A 20,565-nucleotide genomic window follows, 5' to 3' on the forward strand; every position below is an offset into this window, starting at 1 on the left:
GGGACTTCCCAGGCAAGAATACTGGAGTGGGTTGTCATTTCCTTCTCTAGGGCATCTTCCAGGAATTGAACCTACGTCTCCTGCATTGAAAGGCAGATTCTTTACCACTGAGCAACCAGGGAAGCCCCTGTGACAAATTTATGTATCCAATTCTACATTTAATTAAAAAATAAACCACACTGCAACTTCCAGTTTTAACTATGGCAGAGTAGCTGGTACCAGACTGATTCATTTATAATCAACCATTAAACTGGAAAGAAGATATGAAGCATTTTAATGTTTTAATTGTCACGGAGCATGGGCCATTAGGAAACACAAGACTTGCTGATCCCAGAGAGAAGAGAAACTCTTGAGGAAAACCCCAGTTGTCTACGTGGGCAAAAATTCTGACTCTAAAATGGTGAAGTGAAATCCAGGTAGAGAAAGTTCCCCTGAGCTGAGGAGACAAAGTTTAGAATGTGTAGAGTGAGAGAGAGCAGGGAGGTGTGCAGAGAGGAACTCAGGAGTCGTTTAGGGACCACCCCCAACCCATGAGTCCTTGGCTGAGGGTGCATGACCAGTTAGACTAATGGAGGCTTTGCTAAGTAACAACTATGGCCCTGGGAATAGAACAGAAATAATAGAGCTGGAACAGAGGTCGCATTCAAGTCAGGAGAGCCATGTTAATACCTCATTTTCAATTTGACGGCAAATTGAGATGCTAGAAGTCTGCATGTTAGGAATAAAGACCATGCTCTTGAGAGACTTACTTTAAATCTGCCCCCACAAAAGCCAAAAACAAAGTTCTGACAAGAGAGGCAGAGTTAGAGTCTTGAGGTTGAGTCCTGGTAAGTTAGCATGACTTGGAAACATGTTTTACAGACATGATTAAACAAAATATAAATTTAAGCCTGCTGCTGCTGCTGCTAAGTCGCTTCAGTCGTGTCCGACTCTGTGAGACCCCATAGACGGCAGCCCACTAAGCTCCTCTGTCCCTGGGATTCTCCAGTCAAGAACACTGGAGTGGGTTGCCATTTCCTTCTCCAATGCATGAAAGTGAAAAGTGAAAGTGAAGTTGCTCAGTCATGCCCAACTCTCAGCAACCCTATGGACTGCAGCCCACCAGGCTCCTCCATCCATGGGATTTTCCAGGCAAGAGTAATAGAGTGGGTTGCCATTGCCCTCTCTGAAATTTAAGCCTACATGAGTTTAATGGAATTAGCCAGTAATTGAACTGTCTAGTAGGAAAAAATATCAACACTCTTTCAAGAAAGATAACAGAATCTAGAGTTTTCTACAATGCCCATTATATTGTATAGCGTATAATACTTAGACATGCAAAAAACAGGAGAATATAAACCTTAGGGGAAAAGTGAATAGCAATGAGTGTAAGATAATTCAGATATTAAGTTTACTGGGAAAAGCCATTAAACTATCCATTATAAATATACTCATAAGTTGAAAAAAAAACTACCTGCAAACTATTAAAGGAAAATATGTTTTTAATGAATGATTAGTCAGATTATCTTAGCAGAAACGTGGACACTATAAAAAACATAACCAAATGGAAATTACAGAACAGAAAATCCAAGAATTAAAAGAAATTTACTGATATGAAATGCAGAAAATAAAAAGCTGGAAGAAAAATGAAGGGGAACTCAGAGATCCAGGAGGTCATAGCACAGAGGTTTGCATACTTGTAGTGAGAGTTTTATGTAAAGAAAGAGGGAAATAATATGGAAGAAAAAATTTATTAAACAACTAGTGGTTGGAAATTCCCCATATTTTAAAGAATATATTGGCTCATAGATTGAATACCCTCAGTGAACCTCAAAAGAATAAATGCAAGGGAAATTGAATTTAAGAACATCATAATAGAAAGTTAAAGTGTTGCTTTTCCTTTTTTAAAAAACACAGTATATCTAGGGGAACAATGATCTGAAAAACAGCTGACATTATCATCTGAAACAATGGAGACCAGAAGTCAGTGTAATGACATATTAAAATGCTAAAAAAAATGTCAATTCAAAAATCTGCATATAGCAAAAAACCCCTCAAAAATTGAGGTTGATATAAAGATATTTTCAGATGAGGAAAAGCTAAAAGAATTTTTCTTCAGTAGACTGGCACTATTTTAAAAAAAAAACAACCTAGAGAATTTTCATTAGGCTAGCTGGGCCATCTTCAGGGAGGAACAGTTTTCCAAAGGATGCAGACATGGAGACCATGTCCTCAAAATTTTACACTATGGAAAATTCATCTAAAAATGTTCCCAAAAACAATTCCAAAGGGTTGAGATTGGCAGTACTCGATCTCTAGAGGGGAAGAAGAGGACAGGGTGCAAGGCGGTGGCTGCTCATGGATCCATGTCATCTTTTCAGAAACTGTTTTTGGGTCCACCTCTTGGTCAAGTCTGTGGCTCTATTGAGGAACTGCAATCTCTGGACCGGAGTATTTGTCACAAGATGCTGGGGAGAGGGTTTAGCATAGAGAGTCATTGAAGGGAGAGCTCAAGCCAATGGATCGAGAGGCATAAAGCTAAATTAATACCTGCTTATGTATTGATAGTATCTTTGTAATTTAAGAAAGATTTGTTGAGGAGGCAATCTATTTCAGGTAGAGGGCACTGCTGGCGTTTAGCAGATAGAGGCCAGAAATGGGGCTAAACATTCTATAAAAACAGGACAGCCCCTGCAAAAAAAAAAAAAAGAATTCTCCAATCCAAAATGTGGTTCATGCTGAGGTGGAGAAACCCTGACATAAAATAAGTTGTGCAAAAGATGATAAAAGTTGCTCAGGCGGGAAGAGCTGGGGACACATCGATAACTGAATTTTCTAGTATCAAGGCTTGATACTGGAACGCTGGGGGAGGCACGGAGAAATGTCTTTGTAAGCTTGATCACAGAAACAGAACTGAGGATAGAGAATCCTACCCGGATGAGGGGAGAAAGCAGATCACACACAGCTGCTCCTTGTAAATTGCATCCCCATGGTGTAGGGTTCTACTTGAGGTTCATGCATTGACTGAATTAAAACCGAGAGCATGTAACAACTTAGAGAATTATTTCTTTCACCCCCATTTGTCAGCCTTTATATAAACTCTTAGATTTCCGCAGTGTAAGCTTACATGTCCTCTGATGTAAAAATCTATAATTTTTGTTCCACCTTTTGTCTTTAACCCTAGGAAGCATTTCTAATAAAATTAGTCCCTGCCCTATGGACTGTGATCTCAGTTTCTCAAAAGAAGACCATGAATTACACAATAAGGTAAGATAAAGGCAAGATAAAAATTATCCAAGTTGGTTTTGACCATGAAAACAACAGTTCTGATTATTGACTATAATTTCTTAAAATATATTTCCAGGTAGAAAGTAATGTGGTCTTCAAGGCAGGTTTTGAAGTATGGACATACTAAACAGGTGACATTTGTGAAATCAGTAATGTTAATAATATTTTTCATTACATCTGAATCAGACTTTAAGCTGAAGACTTTAGATAAATTAACTAGTCTATAATACAAGACTCTTTCCAGCCTGAGCAGGGTGATTAGAAAATGTGTTGATTGTCCTGTTTTATTTGACATGATCATGGCTGCCATGAAGTCTATCCAGAAACTATCTTGATAAACTTATACGAATTACTTAGCCTGGGTTTCCAAATGTGGGTTGAATTAATTTTACTGGTATAATTGGATCCCGTTTTTGGATGTTTAACCATTTCCAAAATCTGTATCTATATAGACCAAATGACTTCAAGTTTTAAATATTCAGAAATTTTAGTCTGGCTAGAAAATTAAAGTAAAAGAATTTCTCTCAACCCTGCCTTTTCCCATACAAACTATCTGAGTCATTACCTTTACTCTAAAGTATGTTAACTAAATAAACACAGGTCTATAGATCCAACTTTCATGCCATTCTCTAAAGCCTGATGTTGCTATCTCTAAAAAGTGGACCACCATCAAATCAAATAAATGAGTTTTTAATGTCTAGAAGACAACTTCACAGCATTTACAATTACGGTTGTTTCTATATTGTGGGAGAAGAAAGCATGAGAAATCAAAAGTTTAGTGACATTTGTAACAGTGAAAGGTAACATTTATTGAGTGCTAGGAAATTACTCGATGCCAGAAAATGTTCTCAGGTCCTCCACACCAAATGACTGTCTTATTCTCATTACAAACTAATGGGATAGATACTTCTAGTAACATAATTTTCCCTGTTTTGCAGGTGAGAAAAATAGGGCGCATGAGATGGAGTAACTTAGGCAAAATAACATTGTTAACAAGTATATAGCTGCGCTTTGAATCCAGACTGTTTCTAGAATCCAGTTTTGTATCTATCATGAGATAATACATCAAAATTTTATTTCTTTGTCCTTTCAGTCAGGTATATGTTTTCTACTTCTTGGGCCTTATAACCTTAAGATAAGGAATAGGATATGGGAACCAAGAACAATTCGCTAGGAAGGCAAAAATGTTACATCCTTTATGAAAGGTAAAAGTGTTAGTGACTCAGTCGTGTCTGACTCTTTGCGACCCCATGGACATAGCCCACCGGGCTCCTTTATCCATGGAATTTCCCAGGCAAGAACACTGGAGTGTGTTGCCATTACCTACTTCTTCGCATAGTATTAGGAATTAACTTGAATGTTCAACTGATATTAAAGACTCTGACTCAGGCAGTTGATAGGGTAGCTGTGGGGAAATTGCTGTGGGGAAATGTTGAAGTTCACATGGAGAGCATTTGTTTTTCAAATTTATTTACATGGTGAGAAAAGAATCAAAATGTGTGGCCCCAGCTGGACAGAAATACTAGTTGCCATCCAGAGTTGAAAAACAGAAACCCAGGGGGTTAGCTACCCAAGGAGTCTCGCTGGGTCAATCCTGAGCTACCCAGCCAGATACGAGTACCTTGTATTTCCCTGGGTGCTGCTAATGTTAGTAGAAACCCTGTCCTAAAAAATTCTCTGGTACACACATCAGAAATGAATTAAGGAAAGAGGAAATAGTATTCTTGTTGGATGGTCTCAGGATTTAGGCTGGATTTCATCTGGGGCCGTGGGTTTTATTTTTTAGATGGTATAACAACACTGGTGAAACTGAACATGATGTCATATGTGTTTGCTTTGATACTTCAGAGGCACCTGGCGTTTGTCGCTATTATTGTTGACGTGCAATTCTGTGACCCTGTTAACACAAGCCTCTGAACACAGTCCATCTACCCCAAGCCTTCCTCCCCAGCCTTCTTAAAAATGGTGCTGCTGCTCGCATCTCGTCTTTCCAGGGCAGTTCAAAAGCATTCGTAATCCCCAGGATTCAGCTCTTTATTCACTGTTTCCTCTTTCTAAGGCTCTGCCTTTTGATGACACAATCCCCTTGCTCTTCATCTGGCCAGACGGGCAGATGAACAGTGCTCCCCAGAGCTCTGCACAAAGGCCTTACGAAGAGTTTGCGAGAAGAAAGTGCTGCTCTTCAGTGGAGCCTACGTGTGCCAACGCCACAATGCTCTGCCCAGCAGCACCGGACTGGGGCCCCTGACCTGTGAACTGCGAGCTTTCTTTCTCCCCAAACACTGACCATTGGTCCCAAGATCATCACCCTTCTTCGTGAACCAGATGGTGCATGGAAAGAATTATTGCTTAGGGGCAAAAGCCTCTGAACAACAAGGTGGGGATCCTGGACTTTGCTTTCTTTCATGTAACAGTATGTAGTGCCTGTGTTCCCAGTCGTGTCCGACTCTCTGTGACCACGTTGACTGTAGCCTGCCAGGCTCCTCTGTCCATGGGATTCTCCCAGGCAAGAATACTGGAGTGAGTTGCTGTTTCCTTCTCCAGGGGATCTTCCTGACCCAGGGATCGAACCTGCATCTCCTGCATCTTGTGCATTGGCAGACGGATTCTTTACCCCTGAGCCATCTGGGAGCCTGCTTTCTATCATAGAACACAATTATATGGGCCTTTCATTTCATGAGCTGGACAACTTTGAGACTTAACATCTTAAGTCTAAAATCTTAATATCTTAATATTAATAAATTAATAATATCTTAAGACTTAAATCTTCCTATAGTATTTTCTACTTAGCAGCTTCGTAGAAATGCTGTAATAAATGCAGAAGAAAGGATGTTATGTGTTTTATTGAACATTTCATCTAATGTTCCTCACCCATGGTATATATTGCATTGTACCATATGCTACTTAGATCTTTAATGTTCTAAAGCTCGTTAAGTTCTATCCTTTCCGTCCCCAGAAAGAACCTTATTGCTATTATATCATTTGGTCTTCATAAAAAGTCCTGCGATCTATACAAGACAAATATTATCTCCATTTTTCAGATTAAAACGCTCAAATTCACGGACTTTAAATCATTTAAGTTTCCCAAGTGGTGAGAAGACTTGAATGAGTGTCTTCTGACCACCACTTGGTGCTTTTGACACGATACATTTTAGCTTTTCAAAATTCTTTAAAACACTTCTTGGCTCTCCTTTTGTGTTGTATTTGACAGAGTACACATTTATTGCTTCCTCACTGAAGCTCTGTTTGAATGGTCATCCTCACACCACATTTTCAGCTCATGAACTTGAAAATCACATTTTGAATTCTAGCAATTTATATTGATATTTACATGTGTGCTGTTGGTTTCTGCAATGGGTCAGACTCTGAGTAGCCATATTATGTGAAACGAGCTGTTTCAGAAGAAATTTGCACCAGTTTCTCGCTTAAAGTATAGAAATTCATCTTTCTGAAGACAATGCTGAGGGAAGAATATTTTTTTTTTTAATGATGATGATCTGCTTTGGCTTCAGGAACTTAAGAGGTGTAACGGGTCAGAGGATCTATTTTCTGTCTTTTAAGTGTTGATGATGTCCTTACTTAGAGCACCTGTTCTTAGGTGCAGATTTCGTATTTGTGATTGGTGGATTGTTTTAGATTGTTAGAGTATATTCACGTGAACAGACTTACGCACTCTGGTACTCATTCACCTGGGAACTTGGCTGTACGTGTTTACTTATTTTTAGATTTAAAACTCTTATTTTCTTTGGGGATGAACAAATGTCTGTGACTTTATGTCTTCCCAAACACCCATTTTAAAGGATTTTTAGTACATTAACTTGAATATTCTTTAAACGAAATGCAAAAATTCAGAAAATGTTGGCTATTTTTGGAGTTAACAGGTATATGTCTTTGTGGCTTAGCCTCTGGAGGCAGTCCACTGTCGTTATGGTAACATAAGTACTTAATGAAATGACCTCTAACTCTTCAGTATTTACTGTGTGCTTATTACCATGTTAGGAGTTGTGAAAAATACAAAGAAATATACAACATAGGATTGTCACCATGAGTATATTTGAACAATTGAGATCAATATTAGCAGATTAACCAAATTGAAATCAATTTAGTACACTCTATCATAAAACATCTATATTTTAACAAATCAAGAGTGTTGATGGGTAAACCAAATCTTTGATATAATTCTTGGTAGCAGTCAACTTTTTATTCAGCAAGATTGAATAAAGTATCTAAGTATCTTATAAAGAAATACCATCACATTTGAAATTTGAATGACTACAAGAGCATACTATAAGCAGTCAAGTAAGGTGTGCAAATCAAATATTTTTAATTGGGACAATTCAAAGCTCTCATATATTTTAAAGAATTTCCGTAATCCTTAAGCTACTCAGGAATGAAATAGAATGATTAAAAATACCAACAGTAAGTAATCTGACCAGTGATTCTATAAGTCATTCTGGGAAAATTGTCCCTGAAACCAGGCAAACTTTCTATCTGCTTCTCGGTAATTTTTTTCCCATTTATTTCATTTCATTTCATTCTTCGAAGGAAAAACCAACTGCTTGGAAAACTGGAGAAACTGAAGACTATTCACAAGATACATCTTATTTGGAGGAGCTGGAAAAACACAAATTTTCAGTTTGGTGAGTAACTCTATCCTGTCTTTCTATTTAAAATTTTTAATTCATTGACTTCAACAAATCTTTACTTATTCTATTCTTTTATTATTCATTTATTCAATAAATACTGATTGTGTGCTTATTACAAGCTGTATGATTTGTACCCTGATTTGGGAAAGCTCATAGTCTTATGAAGTCGATATACATTTAAGAACATCAGTGTGTTATAACACTATTTTTTTTTTCAAAGAATGCACACATACACACCTGGAGAAGATGATGGCTTGAATTTGCTTGAGAATAGAGAAGGATTTTCAGAAGAAGTTTGAGTCAGATCTTGGGAAGAATGACAGTGGAGAAATGTTGACAATTTGGGGTGGGCGGTGTCTAGAGATGGGGTTGGGAGGAAGGCTGGACTGATACCCACTGCAAACCTTAGTTCACTTCTAAGCAGATTGTGGTTACTGATCTCTACCTGGAGGTGTATATACAGGTAGATCTGTCTGTGCAAGCATATGTATAGCAAACAGGAAAAAATATACATAGAAAAGTGAGCAGTGGAGCTTCTCAGAGGTAACGAGTACAGAATTTTGCAGTGGTGGGATTCGTCAAGGATAAGGAAGGAACCACAGTCAGTGGCACTGTGACACGTAGAGTAACTAGGAAAGAGGAAGAAATGGAGTAGCTCGTCAAAGTCCACCTGCTCCAAACCACTGCCACCCTGTCCCTCAAGATCCCTGCCCTGAGTGGCTTTTCCCCCTGGGCATTTATCTGCCTTATGATTAGGTTTCTGAAGATTTTTCTCTTACTCTTCCATCCTGGAACCATCATCAGGAGGAATGGTAGCAGCTCAAATCTCCCTATCCAGTCACCTTTTTATAAGTTCTACTGGTTTTCATTTAAACGTAGAAGTCTCAGTACGTTCACCAGTGCTTTCCCGGAACAGCTGAAGTGTGGTCTCCAAGCTGATCAATGTTCTCTGGATTAAGAGATGCAGGCTCGGGACTTCCCCAGTGGTGCAGTGGTGAAGACGCCTCCTTCCATTGCAGGGGGTGTGGGTTCAATCACTGGTGGGACAACTAAGATTCCACATGTCATGGTGTGGGGCCAAAAGTTTTTTCTGAAAAAAAGAGAGATGTAGTTTTGTGCTTAAGAGACATCAGGCAGGGAGGGAGGTGGGAGGGGGGTTCAGGATGGGGAACACGTGTACACCCGCGGCGGATTCATGTTGATGTATGGCAAAACCAATACAATATTGTAAAGTAATTAGCCTCCAATTAAAATAAATAAATTTATATTAAAAAAAAGAAAAGAAACATCAGGCAGGAAGGGGAGTCAAAGAGGCCGAGAGATAAGAAATCACTCAGTTCAGCCGCTTAATATGCATGATTAAACTATCTAGGTCTGTTTTCTCCTGTATCAAGTTGGAATAATAATAGCTATATTGTGGAGCTTTATGTTTATTGTGAAAACTGAGAGCGAATTTAAATAAGATAGCCTGGACGATCACTTGGTGTGTATAGATTTTTGATAAAGACGACTAATATTAATAAATAAATTTAGAGGAAAATGCCTTTTCCAAAGGTTAAAATAGGAAGCACCACTCACAGGAGGATGTGTTCTTCAAACACACCAAGCTCTTTATCACATCAGGGTCTTTCCACTAGATGCCTCCTTTGTCTGGAATGTTCTCTGGGGTCTTAGTAAGATAGAAGCATGTACTGCAGGTCTTAGGTCAGATTTTCCTGCTCCAGAGAGGTCTTTCCTGAAAATCCTACATAAAGAGGTAATTTTCCCCTCTGGTAGTCTATTTTCTCATAGCTTTCTTCCTTTAAAACACTTACCACAGTTTAAGTTAATCATTTATATTTATTTTCAAGTCATTTATTTGCATATTTTTGCGTTCTCTCACTAAAAAGAAGCTGTAGGCAGACAGAAACCCTTTGGTAAAGATTTTTAATTGGAGGATAGTTGCTTTACAACATTGTTGTGTTTACAATGTTCTGCTGTACATCAAGTTGAATTAGCTATTTTGCTGTTCTTGTTGAGTTGCTAAGTCATATCTGACTCTTTGCAATGCTATAGACTGCAGCCTGCCAGGCTCCTGTCCATGAGATTTCCCAGGCAAGAATACTGGAATGGATGTCATTTCCTTCATATATTCCCTCCCAGAAACCCTACTTGTCTGATCACTCCTGCGTCTCTAGGCCCTAGTTTTAAAATACCTGGGTTATAATAGGCAACCAGTAAATATTTATTGGGTGAATGAATAAGAGGGCAAATGAGTGATCGCTCAGCTTGTCTCTCTCCCAGCCCCCTTGGTTGTCCTACCTGTTTATTCACTTCCAACCTCTCCTTTGTCTGGAAATTGCTATCATTTCTTTTAAAAGGAATATGGGATAATTAACCACTCCAAACATTTCTTTTAAACCAGAGTTGAGGATATGGGGGCTGCTGAGACCTCTATAAACGCGTTGTGTTTTAAATGGTCTGAGATACAATCTGAACAATTTCCTTGATGTTTTATTAGAGCTGGTAAATCATTTATGGGGGCAGCCTTTACCTAAATCCTCTCCAAATCCCCATAAAATGCATTTAACACAGAATACTGTACTACCCAGCTTCAAAGATACATGTGAATTTGTGTGGGAAGTAGTTGCTGTCCCTATGCAGTGAGTCTCAGTGTAGGTATCTTTTCTGTCTCGCACAAGGTCCATCTCTTCCCCTTCCCGTCCCGTCCCAATGACTTGCCTCCTTTCACATGCTGATGCTGTTAAGTTTGGTAGATTGCTAAAATTTCAGTAAATCACAGCTTCTATCCTTTTCCTTTGTTAACATACCAGACCTTTAACTAGTCAAATGTAACATTATCTTGTTTGTAGCTGAAAATCTTTTTTTTCCCCAAACTTCCAAAGTATAATGTTAAGACTGCTACTGCTGCTGCTGCTAAGTTGCTTCAGTCGTGTCTGACTCTGTGCGACCCCATAGACGGCAGCCCACCAGGCTCCCCCGTCCCTGGGATTCTCCAGGCAAGAACACTGGAGTGGGTTGCCATTTCCTTCTCCAATGCATAAAAGTGAAAAGTGAAAGTAAAGTCGCTCAGTCGTGTCTGACTCTAGCGACCCCATGGACTGCAGCCTACCAGGCTCCTCCATCCATGGGATTTTCTAGGCAAAAGTACTGGAGTTAAGACTGCTAGATTTTCTCAAACAGAAAGAGAGCCAATTAAGTTGCCTCTGAGTGTGTAAGACAGAACCTGCTTCCAGCACGTCTCAGCCCACTGGGCCTGCTGCCCATGGTGTCGGCCGATCATAGATGAAAGTCCTCTGGGCCCTTGCTTGGTGGGGTTTGTATCGCAGTCTCCTCTTCTGAGCCTCAGAGCCAACACTTGCAGGATTCTTAAGTTCCTCTTTGAGATTTTATGTGCTGCTGTGAGCAGATGCCTCTCTTCTGCTCATATATTATTTTTTAATTTTTGAAAAATTTTACTTATTTATTTTTGGCTGTGCTGGGTCTTCACTGCGTGTGAGCTTTCTCTGGTGTGTTGAGTGGGGGCTCTTCTCCAGTTGCGGTGTATCGGATTCTCATTGCCGTGGCTTCTCATGCTGTGGAGCACGGGCTCTAGGCACGTGGATTCAGTACTTGTGGAGCATGGGCTTAGTTGCCCTGCAGCATGGGGGGTATTCCAGGACGAGGGATCGAACCCATGTCCCCTGCGCTGGTAGGCAGACTCAACTTCTGGACCACCAGGGAAGTCCTTATGCTTCTATTTTAGACAACACGAGATCGCCAAGGTGTCCCTGGATACTTTAGTACTAGGTGATTGATTTCCATCTTTACCCCTTCAGGGGTTGGCTCTGACTGTTATGTGCTCCTTTTACACTCTGTACACCTTTTCGTGCCACTCAAAACATGGTCGTTCAGTGTCCCATAAGCCTCCTCCCTGACTAGTGCCTGCGTGCTAAGTCACTTGTCAGATCCGACTCTTTGTGACCCCATGGACCATTGCCCACCAGGCTTCTCTGTCCATGGGATTCTCCAAGCAAGAGTACTGGAGTGGGTTGCCATTTCCTTCTCCAGGGCATCTTCTCCCCCCAGGGACTGAAACTACATCTCTTATGTCTCCTGCACTGGCAGGCAGGTTCTTAACACTAGTGCCGTCTGAGAAGCTCCCATTGGACAGTAAGTTTAATAAATTTCACAGGAATGGAGATTAAGTCTGTTGTGTTCTTCCTGGCCTACTCTCAATGATTGATAAATTGCAAGCACTTAATAAATATTTGTTGAATTAATGCATAAAAAATGAGAGTAAATTAAGAATTTTGGAGCTTCCAGAAGGAATTTTCTGGAGAAAAGAGCAATGGGACAAAATGACTGTGATATTCTGTGTCTCTTTGTCCGTGGTGAATGTTGTTTCTATCTGTTGAGGATGTTTCTTCCCTAAGAATTCCTTCACTCACCCTTTTTATGTTTGAAGACCCCCCACCTACTCACATACCACCTACATACCCCAAGGCATTGGGCTGTGACGTGTATTATGTTCTTATGACAACTGTGATCGATTCAGGGGTAGGCACACGATCTCATCCAGGCCCTCCAAGCCTTTTCACAGAATTTTATATTTTGATACTTGGTGATAGAAATTCCTTCTCTTCTATAAGCTCTTACGCTGAAATGATTTAAGTTTGATACCCTCAGTGGCCATGGCCCTGAGGGTACTTACCCTCCGCACTTCCTGTACTGCCTCTTGTTAATATTTGGCATTTGAAACCAATGGATGTAAGAGTCTAACCAGTGCTTTGTAGGGGACACATATTCTGTTCTAGTCCAGCTAACGGAAATGTGTCTTAGGAGCTACCTCAAGTCCACATTAATGATGAATAAAATTATATGCATACCTAACAACACATTTGTTGTTGTTCAGTTGCTAAGTCATGTCCAACTCTTTGTGACCCCATGGACTATAGCTCACCAGGCTCCTATATCCTTCAGTATCTTCTGGAGCTTGCTCAAATTCATGTGTGTTGAGTTGGTGATGCCACCCAACTATCCCACCCTCTGTCACCCCCTTCTCCTCCTGCCTTCAATCTTTCCCAGCATCAGGGTCTTTTCCAATGAGTCAGCTCTTCGCATCAGGTGGCAAAAGTACTGGAACTTCAGCTTCAGCATTAGTCCCTCTAATGAATATTCAGGACTGATTTCCTTTAGGATTGACTGGTTGGATCTCTTTGCAGTTCAAGGGACTCTCAAGAGTCTTCTCCAGCCCACAATTTGAAAGCAAAAACACATATTTCAGGTAAAAAAATATATTGTCCACTGGGAAGATTTTATTTTCCTAGGAGAGGAAAGACTTTAGTGAGAATGTTTATATTGCCCACTCAGTTGATTACATAAATAAGCACCTATTTGCCTGCCTAAGTATAGCCTCAGAATCTCACTGCCTACCCTGCTTCCTAATGCACTCATGCCCTTCATCTGTGTGCAGTGATTTCTCCGATGGAGTACGTCAGAGGACCTGTTAAATTCCTCTGGAAATAGTGCTAATGACTGCTTCAAGGCCATCACTTGGGTAGTTTAAAGAAGATACCAGGTTTTCAGAGGTACCTAACTCATGACTGGGGACTGAACTCCATAACAAGGCCATCTCAAAATGTTTCCATTCGCATTCAAAGACGACTTGGTGCTTAAGCGACCAGAGAGTCATAGGTTTTTAGAGCAGGATCTCGGAGATGATTTTGTTCAGCCCCGTTGGTTTATACTAGGATCAAACTGAGACTGATAGAAGTTAAGTGACTTGGCCTTAGGTCAGACAGCTAATAAGGAGTGGAAATGGGATTAGAACTCACTTCCTTTCAATCTAAATCCAGTACCAATTATAAAAAAATAAATTCTTCCTAGAACTCTGCTAGCATTTTTTTATCGTTTCCTGTTTCAATCAATTGCAAGCTGCTTTGATATTTATTAATAGATTCAGGAGAAAGTGCTGATTCTCAGGAAAATACATATAATGGGTTGTTGTAAATTTCGTCAAGCCAAGGAGGTGAATAGAGGGCAGATGCTGAGATGTTTGTTAAATGCACATGTTGCTGCCCACACAGAATGACTTCCTTTTTTTGTTCTCTGCCATTCATTTACGTGACTGGCCTCCATTTGTTGCTCAGGGAAGGTATGAGTTAACTATAAATATCAAAACAGGAAAGTTATTCTTCAATACAAGTGATACACTTTCCTTTTTATAACTCACATGTGATTTGACATTGAAATAAAATGCAGATGCTCCTTTGATTGGCATATTCCCTATTGTGCTTTTCCAAAACACCTTCACATATGGTCTGCCTCATTCTTGAGAAATGACTTGTTGTTTATGTCATACAAACAGAACAGATTGATTTTACAGTGAGTAAGGAGGATGATGAATTGGACGTTGGAGAGAAATCCTTGTCTGGGCAATCTAAACACTTGAAAATAAACGTGGCCTTTTGGAAAAGGCTCCCATGATCCACCCATAACGCCTTCAGTTCACCCCTCACCCCTTCTTAAGGGTTAAATAGATATATACTCAATTTTAGCAAATCGAAGAGTAGTTACAGTCACCTCAAAGTATATTTTTTCTTTTCACCATTTAAATATATCCTGATACCTAATGGTAAAAAAAAAATGTCCTAAAGAACCAACCCCCAAAATCTATTGCAATATTGTGTCTGCACTACGACCAGAATAAATGATTTCTCAAATTGGTAGAAGAGTAGTAATATCTCTTTTCTATCAAATGATTTTTTTTTTTAAGTATAAAATTCTTGCACTAAGGGGACTTCCCTGGTAGTCCAGTGGTTAAGACTCCATGCTTCCAATGTAGGGGACACAGGCTCAATCCCTTGTCAGGGAACTAAGATCCCACATGCTGTGCAGTGTGGCCAAAAAAAAAAAAAATTCTTGCACTAACAATCTTTCCTAGGGGTCTCCAAATTTATCCCTTCATACTTATTCTTCACAAAAGAGAAAAAAAATAATGTTGTGTATCCACCTGTCTGACAGTAAAATGACCACATGTGATTCTGCAGAATTTTATAGTATATAAATCTCCTAATCTCATTCCCATGCCTTTTTTTTTTTCATTTGGTCTTCAAAATATCCTGATGATGTGATATCCTTCAGCCCATTTTACAAATTATCTATCCAAATTTCAGAGAGATTTTGTTGTTTTTCTTCAGTCACTCAGTCATGTCCGACTCTTTGCAACCCCATGGACTGCAGCACGCCAGGCTTCCCTGTCCTTCACCAACTCCTGGAGCTTGCTCAAATTCATGTCTGTTGAGTCATTGATGCCATCCAACCATCTCACCCTCTATAGCCCCTTTCTGCTTCTGCCTTCAATCTTTCCCAGCATCAGGGTCTTTTCCAGTGAGTCAGTTCTTTACATCTGGTGGCCAAAGTATTGGAGCTTCAGCTTCAGCATCAGTTTTTCCAATGAACACTCATGGTTGATTTCCTTTAGGATGGACTGGTTGGATCCTCTTGCTGTCCAAGGGACTCTCAAGAGTTTTCCAGTACCACCGTTCGAAAACATCAATTCTTCGGCGCTCAGCTTTCATTTTGGTCCAACTCTCACATCTGTACATGACTAATGGAAAAACCAAAGCTTTGACTATATGAATGTTTTTAGGAAAAGTAATGTCTCTGCTTTTTAATATGCTGTCTAGGTTTGCCATAGCTTTTCTTCCAAGGAGCAAATGTCTTTTAATTTCATGGCTGCAGTCACTGTCTGCAGTGATTTTGAAGCCCAAGAAAGTAAAGGCTGCCATTGTTAGATGGCTCATTTCCCCAACACTCAGCTGGCTCATTCCTCTCCAGTTCTCACTGCACTAGAGCATGTCACCTGGCTGAGCTCAGAGTCATCAGGGGACTTTAGAGTGTGCAGCAGATGACTTTTACAAAGCAATGTGTTAAAGTATTACTGGCATATTCCACAGTGTTGGGTGAATGTGGGTGAAGATAAGATGCCGTGGAGGAGGAGTGAGAACCAAGTCAGCTTAGAAGGGCACAGCAAAGTGAATCCCTATGGACGAATATTTCTGCCAGTAATTTATCAATGGTCCACATGTAATTGGGTAGTTATTGACTGATACCTCTATCATATTAGTGGCACTAAAGCATGAGCTGAAATTAAAAGACGGTTACTCCTTGGAAGAAAGTTTTGACCAACCTAGATAGCATATTCAAAAGCAGAGGCATTACTTTGCCAACAAAGGTCCGTCTAGTCAAGGCTATGGTTTTTCCTGTGGTCATGTATGGATGTGAGAGTTGGACTGTGAAAAGGCTGAGCACTGAAGAATTGATGCTTTTGAACTGTGGTGTTGGAGAAGACTCTTGAGAGTCCCTTGGACTGCAAGGAGATCCAACCAGTCCATTCTGAAGGAGATCAGCCCTGGGATTTCTTTGGAAGGAATGATGCTGAAGCTGAAACTCCAGTACTTTGGCCACCTCGTGCGAAGAGCTGACTCATTGGAAAAGATTCTGATGCTGGGGGGATTGGGGGCAGGAGGAGAAGGGGACGACAGAGGATGAGATGGCTGGATGGCATCACTGACTGGATGGACGTGAGTCTGAGCGAACTCTGGGAGTTGGTGATGGACAGGGAGGCCTGGCGTGCTGCAACTCTTGGGATCACAAAGAGTCGGACACGACTGAGCGACTGAACTGAACTGAAAGCATGACCAGCTAATCCTACTAAGAAGGACCACATCTTAATGGCTAGATATATAGGTTCTGGGGCCATAATATCTAAACCCAAACTGACCAGCATTATGAATTACTTAGATAAGTTTCTCAAACTCCTTGTACCTCAGTTTCTGTTTAAAAAAAAATTATCTTTAAAACAGAGCTAATAGTACCTGGGCTTCCCTGGTGACTGAATAAATTCCTGGGTAAAAAATCTGCCTACAATGTGGGAGACACAGGACATCTGTGTTTGATCTCTTGGTTGGGAAGATCCCCTGGAAATATCCTACAGAAGGAAATGGCAATCCACTCCAGTCTTTGTGCTTGGGAAATCTCATGGACAGAGGAGCCTGGCAGGGTGGGCTACAGTCCATGGCGTCACAAAAGAGTCAGACACAACTTAGCAACTAAGCAACACCAATGGTACCTGCCTTATTTTAGTGAGCTCAAATATGCATTAAAAAAAACGGAGCAGTATAAATGCTCATAGCACATAGGAAATGCTCAAGGAATGTTTGCTGTTGTTACTGACTCAGGCTTTCCTTCTCTCTACAAACCCCCACAATGATACACTTTCTACTTGTATTTATACCATTAAAATAATGACCTGTTTGTTTTTGAGAAGCAAAATATTTTTGTAAATAAAAGACCTGCATACAGTGCTATATGTCAACTGTATCTTACTAAAGCTGGAAGAAAACAGTATAAAATAAGATAAATAAATAAATAAAAGTTCCCTTCCACTAAATAAAGAAGTAAATAAATAAATAAATAAATAAAAGATTGCAGTGAGAAAGTCAGACATTAATGGTAGAAAAGAGATACCAGACCAGTAAATACCATGTGTTAGTATTCTATTCAGTTCAGCCGCTCAGTCGTGTCTGATTCTCTGCAACCCCATGAACTGCAGCACGCCAGGTTCCCTGTCCATCACCAACTCCCAGTTTACCCAAACTCATGTCCATCGAGTCTGTGATGCCATCCAGCCATCTCATCCTCTGTCGTCCCCTTCTCTTCCTGCCCGCAATCCCTCCCAGCATCAGAGTCTTTTCCAATAAGTCAGCTGTTTGCATCAGGTGGCCAAAGTATTGGAGTTCCAGCTTTAGCATCAGTCCTTCCAATGAACACCCAGGACTGATCTCCTTTATTACTGCATAACAAATGACACACAGAGGGCTTTGCTGGTAGCTCAGCTTGTAAAGAATCCGCCTGCAATGTAGGAGACCCCGGTTCAATTCCGGGGTTGGGAAGACCCCCTGGAGAAAGGATGGGCTACCCAGGCCAGTGTTGTTGGCTACCCTGGTGACTCAGATGGTAAAGAATCTGCCTGCAAAGCGGGAGACTTGGATTTGATACTTGGGTTGGGAAGAGCCCCTGGAGAAAGGAATGGCAACCCACTCCAGTATTCTTGCCTGGAGAATCCCATGGACAGAGGAGCCTGGTGGGCCACAGTCCATGGGGTTACAAAGAATTAGACATGACTGAGCGACTAAGCACACAGCATGGCAGCTCAGAATGAAACACATGTTTTAATCTCATGATTTCTTCTTGGGCTCCTACAAAGCCACAGTCAAGGTGTCAGCAGGGCTGCATTACCATCTGGGGGCTTAACAAGGAAGGGACTACCTTTAGCTCGTTCAGACTCCGGGCAGGGTTTCTGTCCTGTGGCTGAGTGAGGGGAGGCCCTGGCTTTGTGCTGCCTATTTCCTGCATGCGGGGCCCAGAGTTCCATGCAGTGTGGCCCCTTTACCGTGGCTACCACTTTAGAAAGCTGCCAGGGGAGTCTGTCACCTTGGGGGGGTGGACCCTGAAGCTTTGCCTGATGAAGTCAGGACTTCCCAGAATAACCAGAATACATTAACTCCAAATCAACTATCTGAGATCTAATTGCTTCTGTAAAGCCCTTCACCTTTGTCATTTCCTATTGGCTTGAAGCAAGCATTGGTCTCACGACCAGTCCCATGTCATATCAGCTTTCTCCTCGTTTGTGTCTTTGCTGTTGTTTAGTCACTAAGTCGTGTCTGGCTCTTTGCAATTCCATGGACTGCTGTCCTCCACTGTCTCCTGGAGTCTGCTCCAATTCACGTCCACTGAGTCTGTGATGCCATCTACCCATCTCATCCTCTGCTGCCCCTTTCTCCTTTTGCCACCAGGGAAGCCCCTGGAAGTGTCTACATGAAGAAGAAAACGGGAGAGAGACCAACCAGCGCCCCGTTATGTCGCGCTCTTGCTTATAACCTCTTTCTAGGTGTCTCAAGGCTTATTTGCCTGAGATAATGAAGTGCACTTTTCCCCCATATTCTTGGATGAACATTCTGCTGCTCATAGCTGAAAGCAGTCTTAATGAGACAATAAACCTGTGCACATGCAGCCCTGGTGCATTGAGGGGCAGGTGTTCGTTTATCCCACGTTTGTCAAGCTTACATGGTGTCCTAGATTCTGGACCCTTAGTATTAGAAGTGTTTCCTGTTGTCTGGTCTCCATCAATGCATAATGTGAAACTAGTTGCCTTTTCCTTTAGTACAGTTTGGAAAATGGGCACACTATGGCGCAGAAGCTTCATCTCATGGATGCCACACTGACTCGGTTGGAGGGGTGGAGAATGAGCTGAGAAGAATTAATTTAGCCAACTCTCTGGAAACCTAATATGGCATCAGTGATAAGATTTAAATATCCAGGAGTTTCAGATTATGAGCCAGTTCAAATTCAAGCTACATGATTTAAGTGATGAAAGGGCAAAGCTGGGCAGGAAGCAATGTAGGGATTTATTTGAGGCGAAAACACAAGTGACCAGTAAAATGGATAATGTTCTGTTGTAATAGTTTGCAAACAGCACCAAGAAAACAATTGAGTGGGTGTATTTGAGCTTCAGGCATTGTAAATTCTTTCACTCTCATATACTTTATGCCTTCTTTAATAAACTGGAGAGTCTTGGGCCAGCTTCATCGGTGACGGTAGGTGGTCATTCATTTCGCAATCCACTAATTTTCATGATTATTCAGTATTTTATGTTACCTAAACTGCTTTGGATTTTGTCTTACTCAGATTGGAATATGGCAATAGCTTATATGATTTCAGAATCATTAATTCAATTGGTGTTCTCAACAGATGGGTGTTACACTCGTCTCTCTGAAGACAAGCAAGAATTTAAGGTTCCTAATGATGCTGATGGTACATCATCTTTTTAGAAATATAGATCAGTAGCCTGTGTCTTGTTGAAAAGATGCAGAATGAGTAGAAAATCTCTAGGAAGGAAAGCAATTGACATCAATTATGGTCTATTCCTAACGTAAAGAGACAAATGTATATTTACCTTGTTTTTTCTAGCTTACTAACTGGATTCTTACATAACATGGAACAAATAAAAAGTCACTCAGTTATGTTCGACTCTTTGTGACCCCCTGGACTATAGCCCCCCAAACTCCTCCGCCCATGGAATTCTCCAGGCCAGAATACTGGAGTGGGTAACCATTCCCTTCTCCAGCAGATCTTTCCAATCCAGAGGTCAAACCTGGGTCTCCTGCATTGAAGGCAAAAATGCTTTAGCATTTAAGCCACCAGGGAAGCCCAAAGATATCCTTGTCCCAGTAGCCAGGCTATTTAATACTTTAAGGTTTGGGGTTTTTAAGTATTCTCTTTGACATTTTACAGGGATTTTGGAGGAAAAGACTATAAGGATTTTTAGTATTAAGCTCCATCTCTCTGTCCCTTATTTGTACCGTATTCCTTTCCACCAAGAGTTGATGTTTGTTAACAGCTCCCTGCTCAGTTGTCATAAACCTAAGCTGATAGTTTCAGGGAAGGAACATTACTGTATTTTAAGGCTACCCACTCATTTTGGACATTTTGACATTTTGGACATTAGTTTAAAAGTTTTAACTAATATTGAGTTAAAATCCTTGTCCCTGTTTTTAAAATTATTCAGTTCAGTTCAGTCGCTCAGTCGTGTCCGACTCTTTGTGAC

The 20,565-nt window shown here is 40.7% G+C and overlaps 1 protein-coding gene across 1 annotated transcript in view; it reads left to right on the top strand.

Annotated features, from left to right (window-relative positions):
• Positions 1–20,565, top strand: part of OFCC1 (orofacial cleft 1 candidate 1) — a 241,604-nt gene that overhangs the window by 118,190 nt on the left and 102,849 nt on the right. Inside the window, exons 12-13 of the mRNA XM_024983908.2 lie at positions 3,164–3,239; positions 7,761–7,907. Coding sequence (XP_024839676.2) covers positions 3,164–3,239; positions 7,761–7,907 — 223 coding nt within the window. The remainder of the gene's footprint in view (positions 1–3,163; positions 3,240–7,760; positions 7,908–20,565) is intronic.

The sequence above is a fragment of the Bos taurus genome, chromosome 23 (assembly GCF_002263795.3).
Source record: "Bos taurus isolate L1 Dominette 01449 registration number 42190680 breed Hereford chromosome 23, ARS-UCD2.0, whole genome shotgun sequence".
NCBI classification, from domain to species: Eukaryota; Metazoa; Chordata; class Mammalia; order Artiodactyla; family Bovidae; genus Bos; species Bos taurus.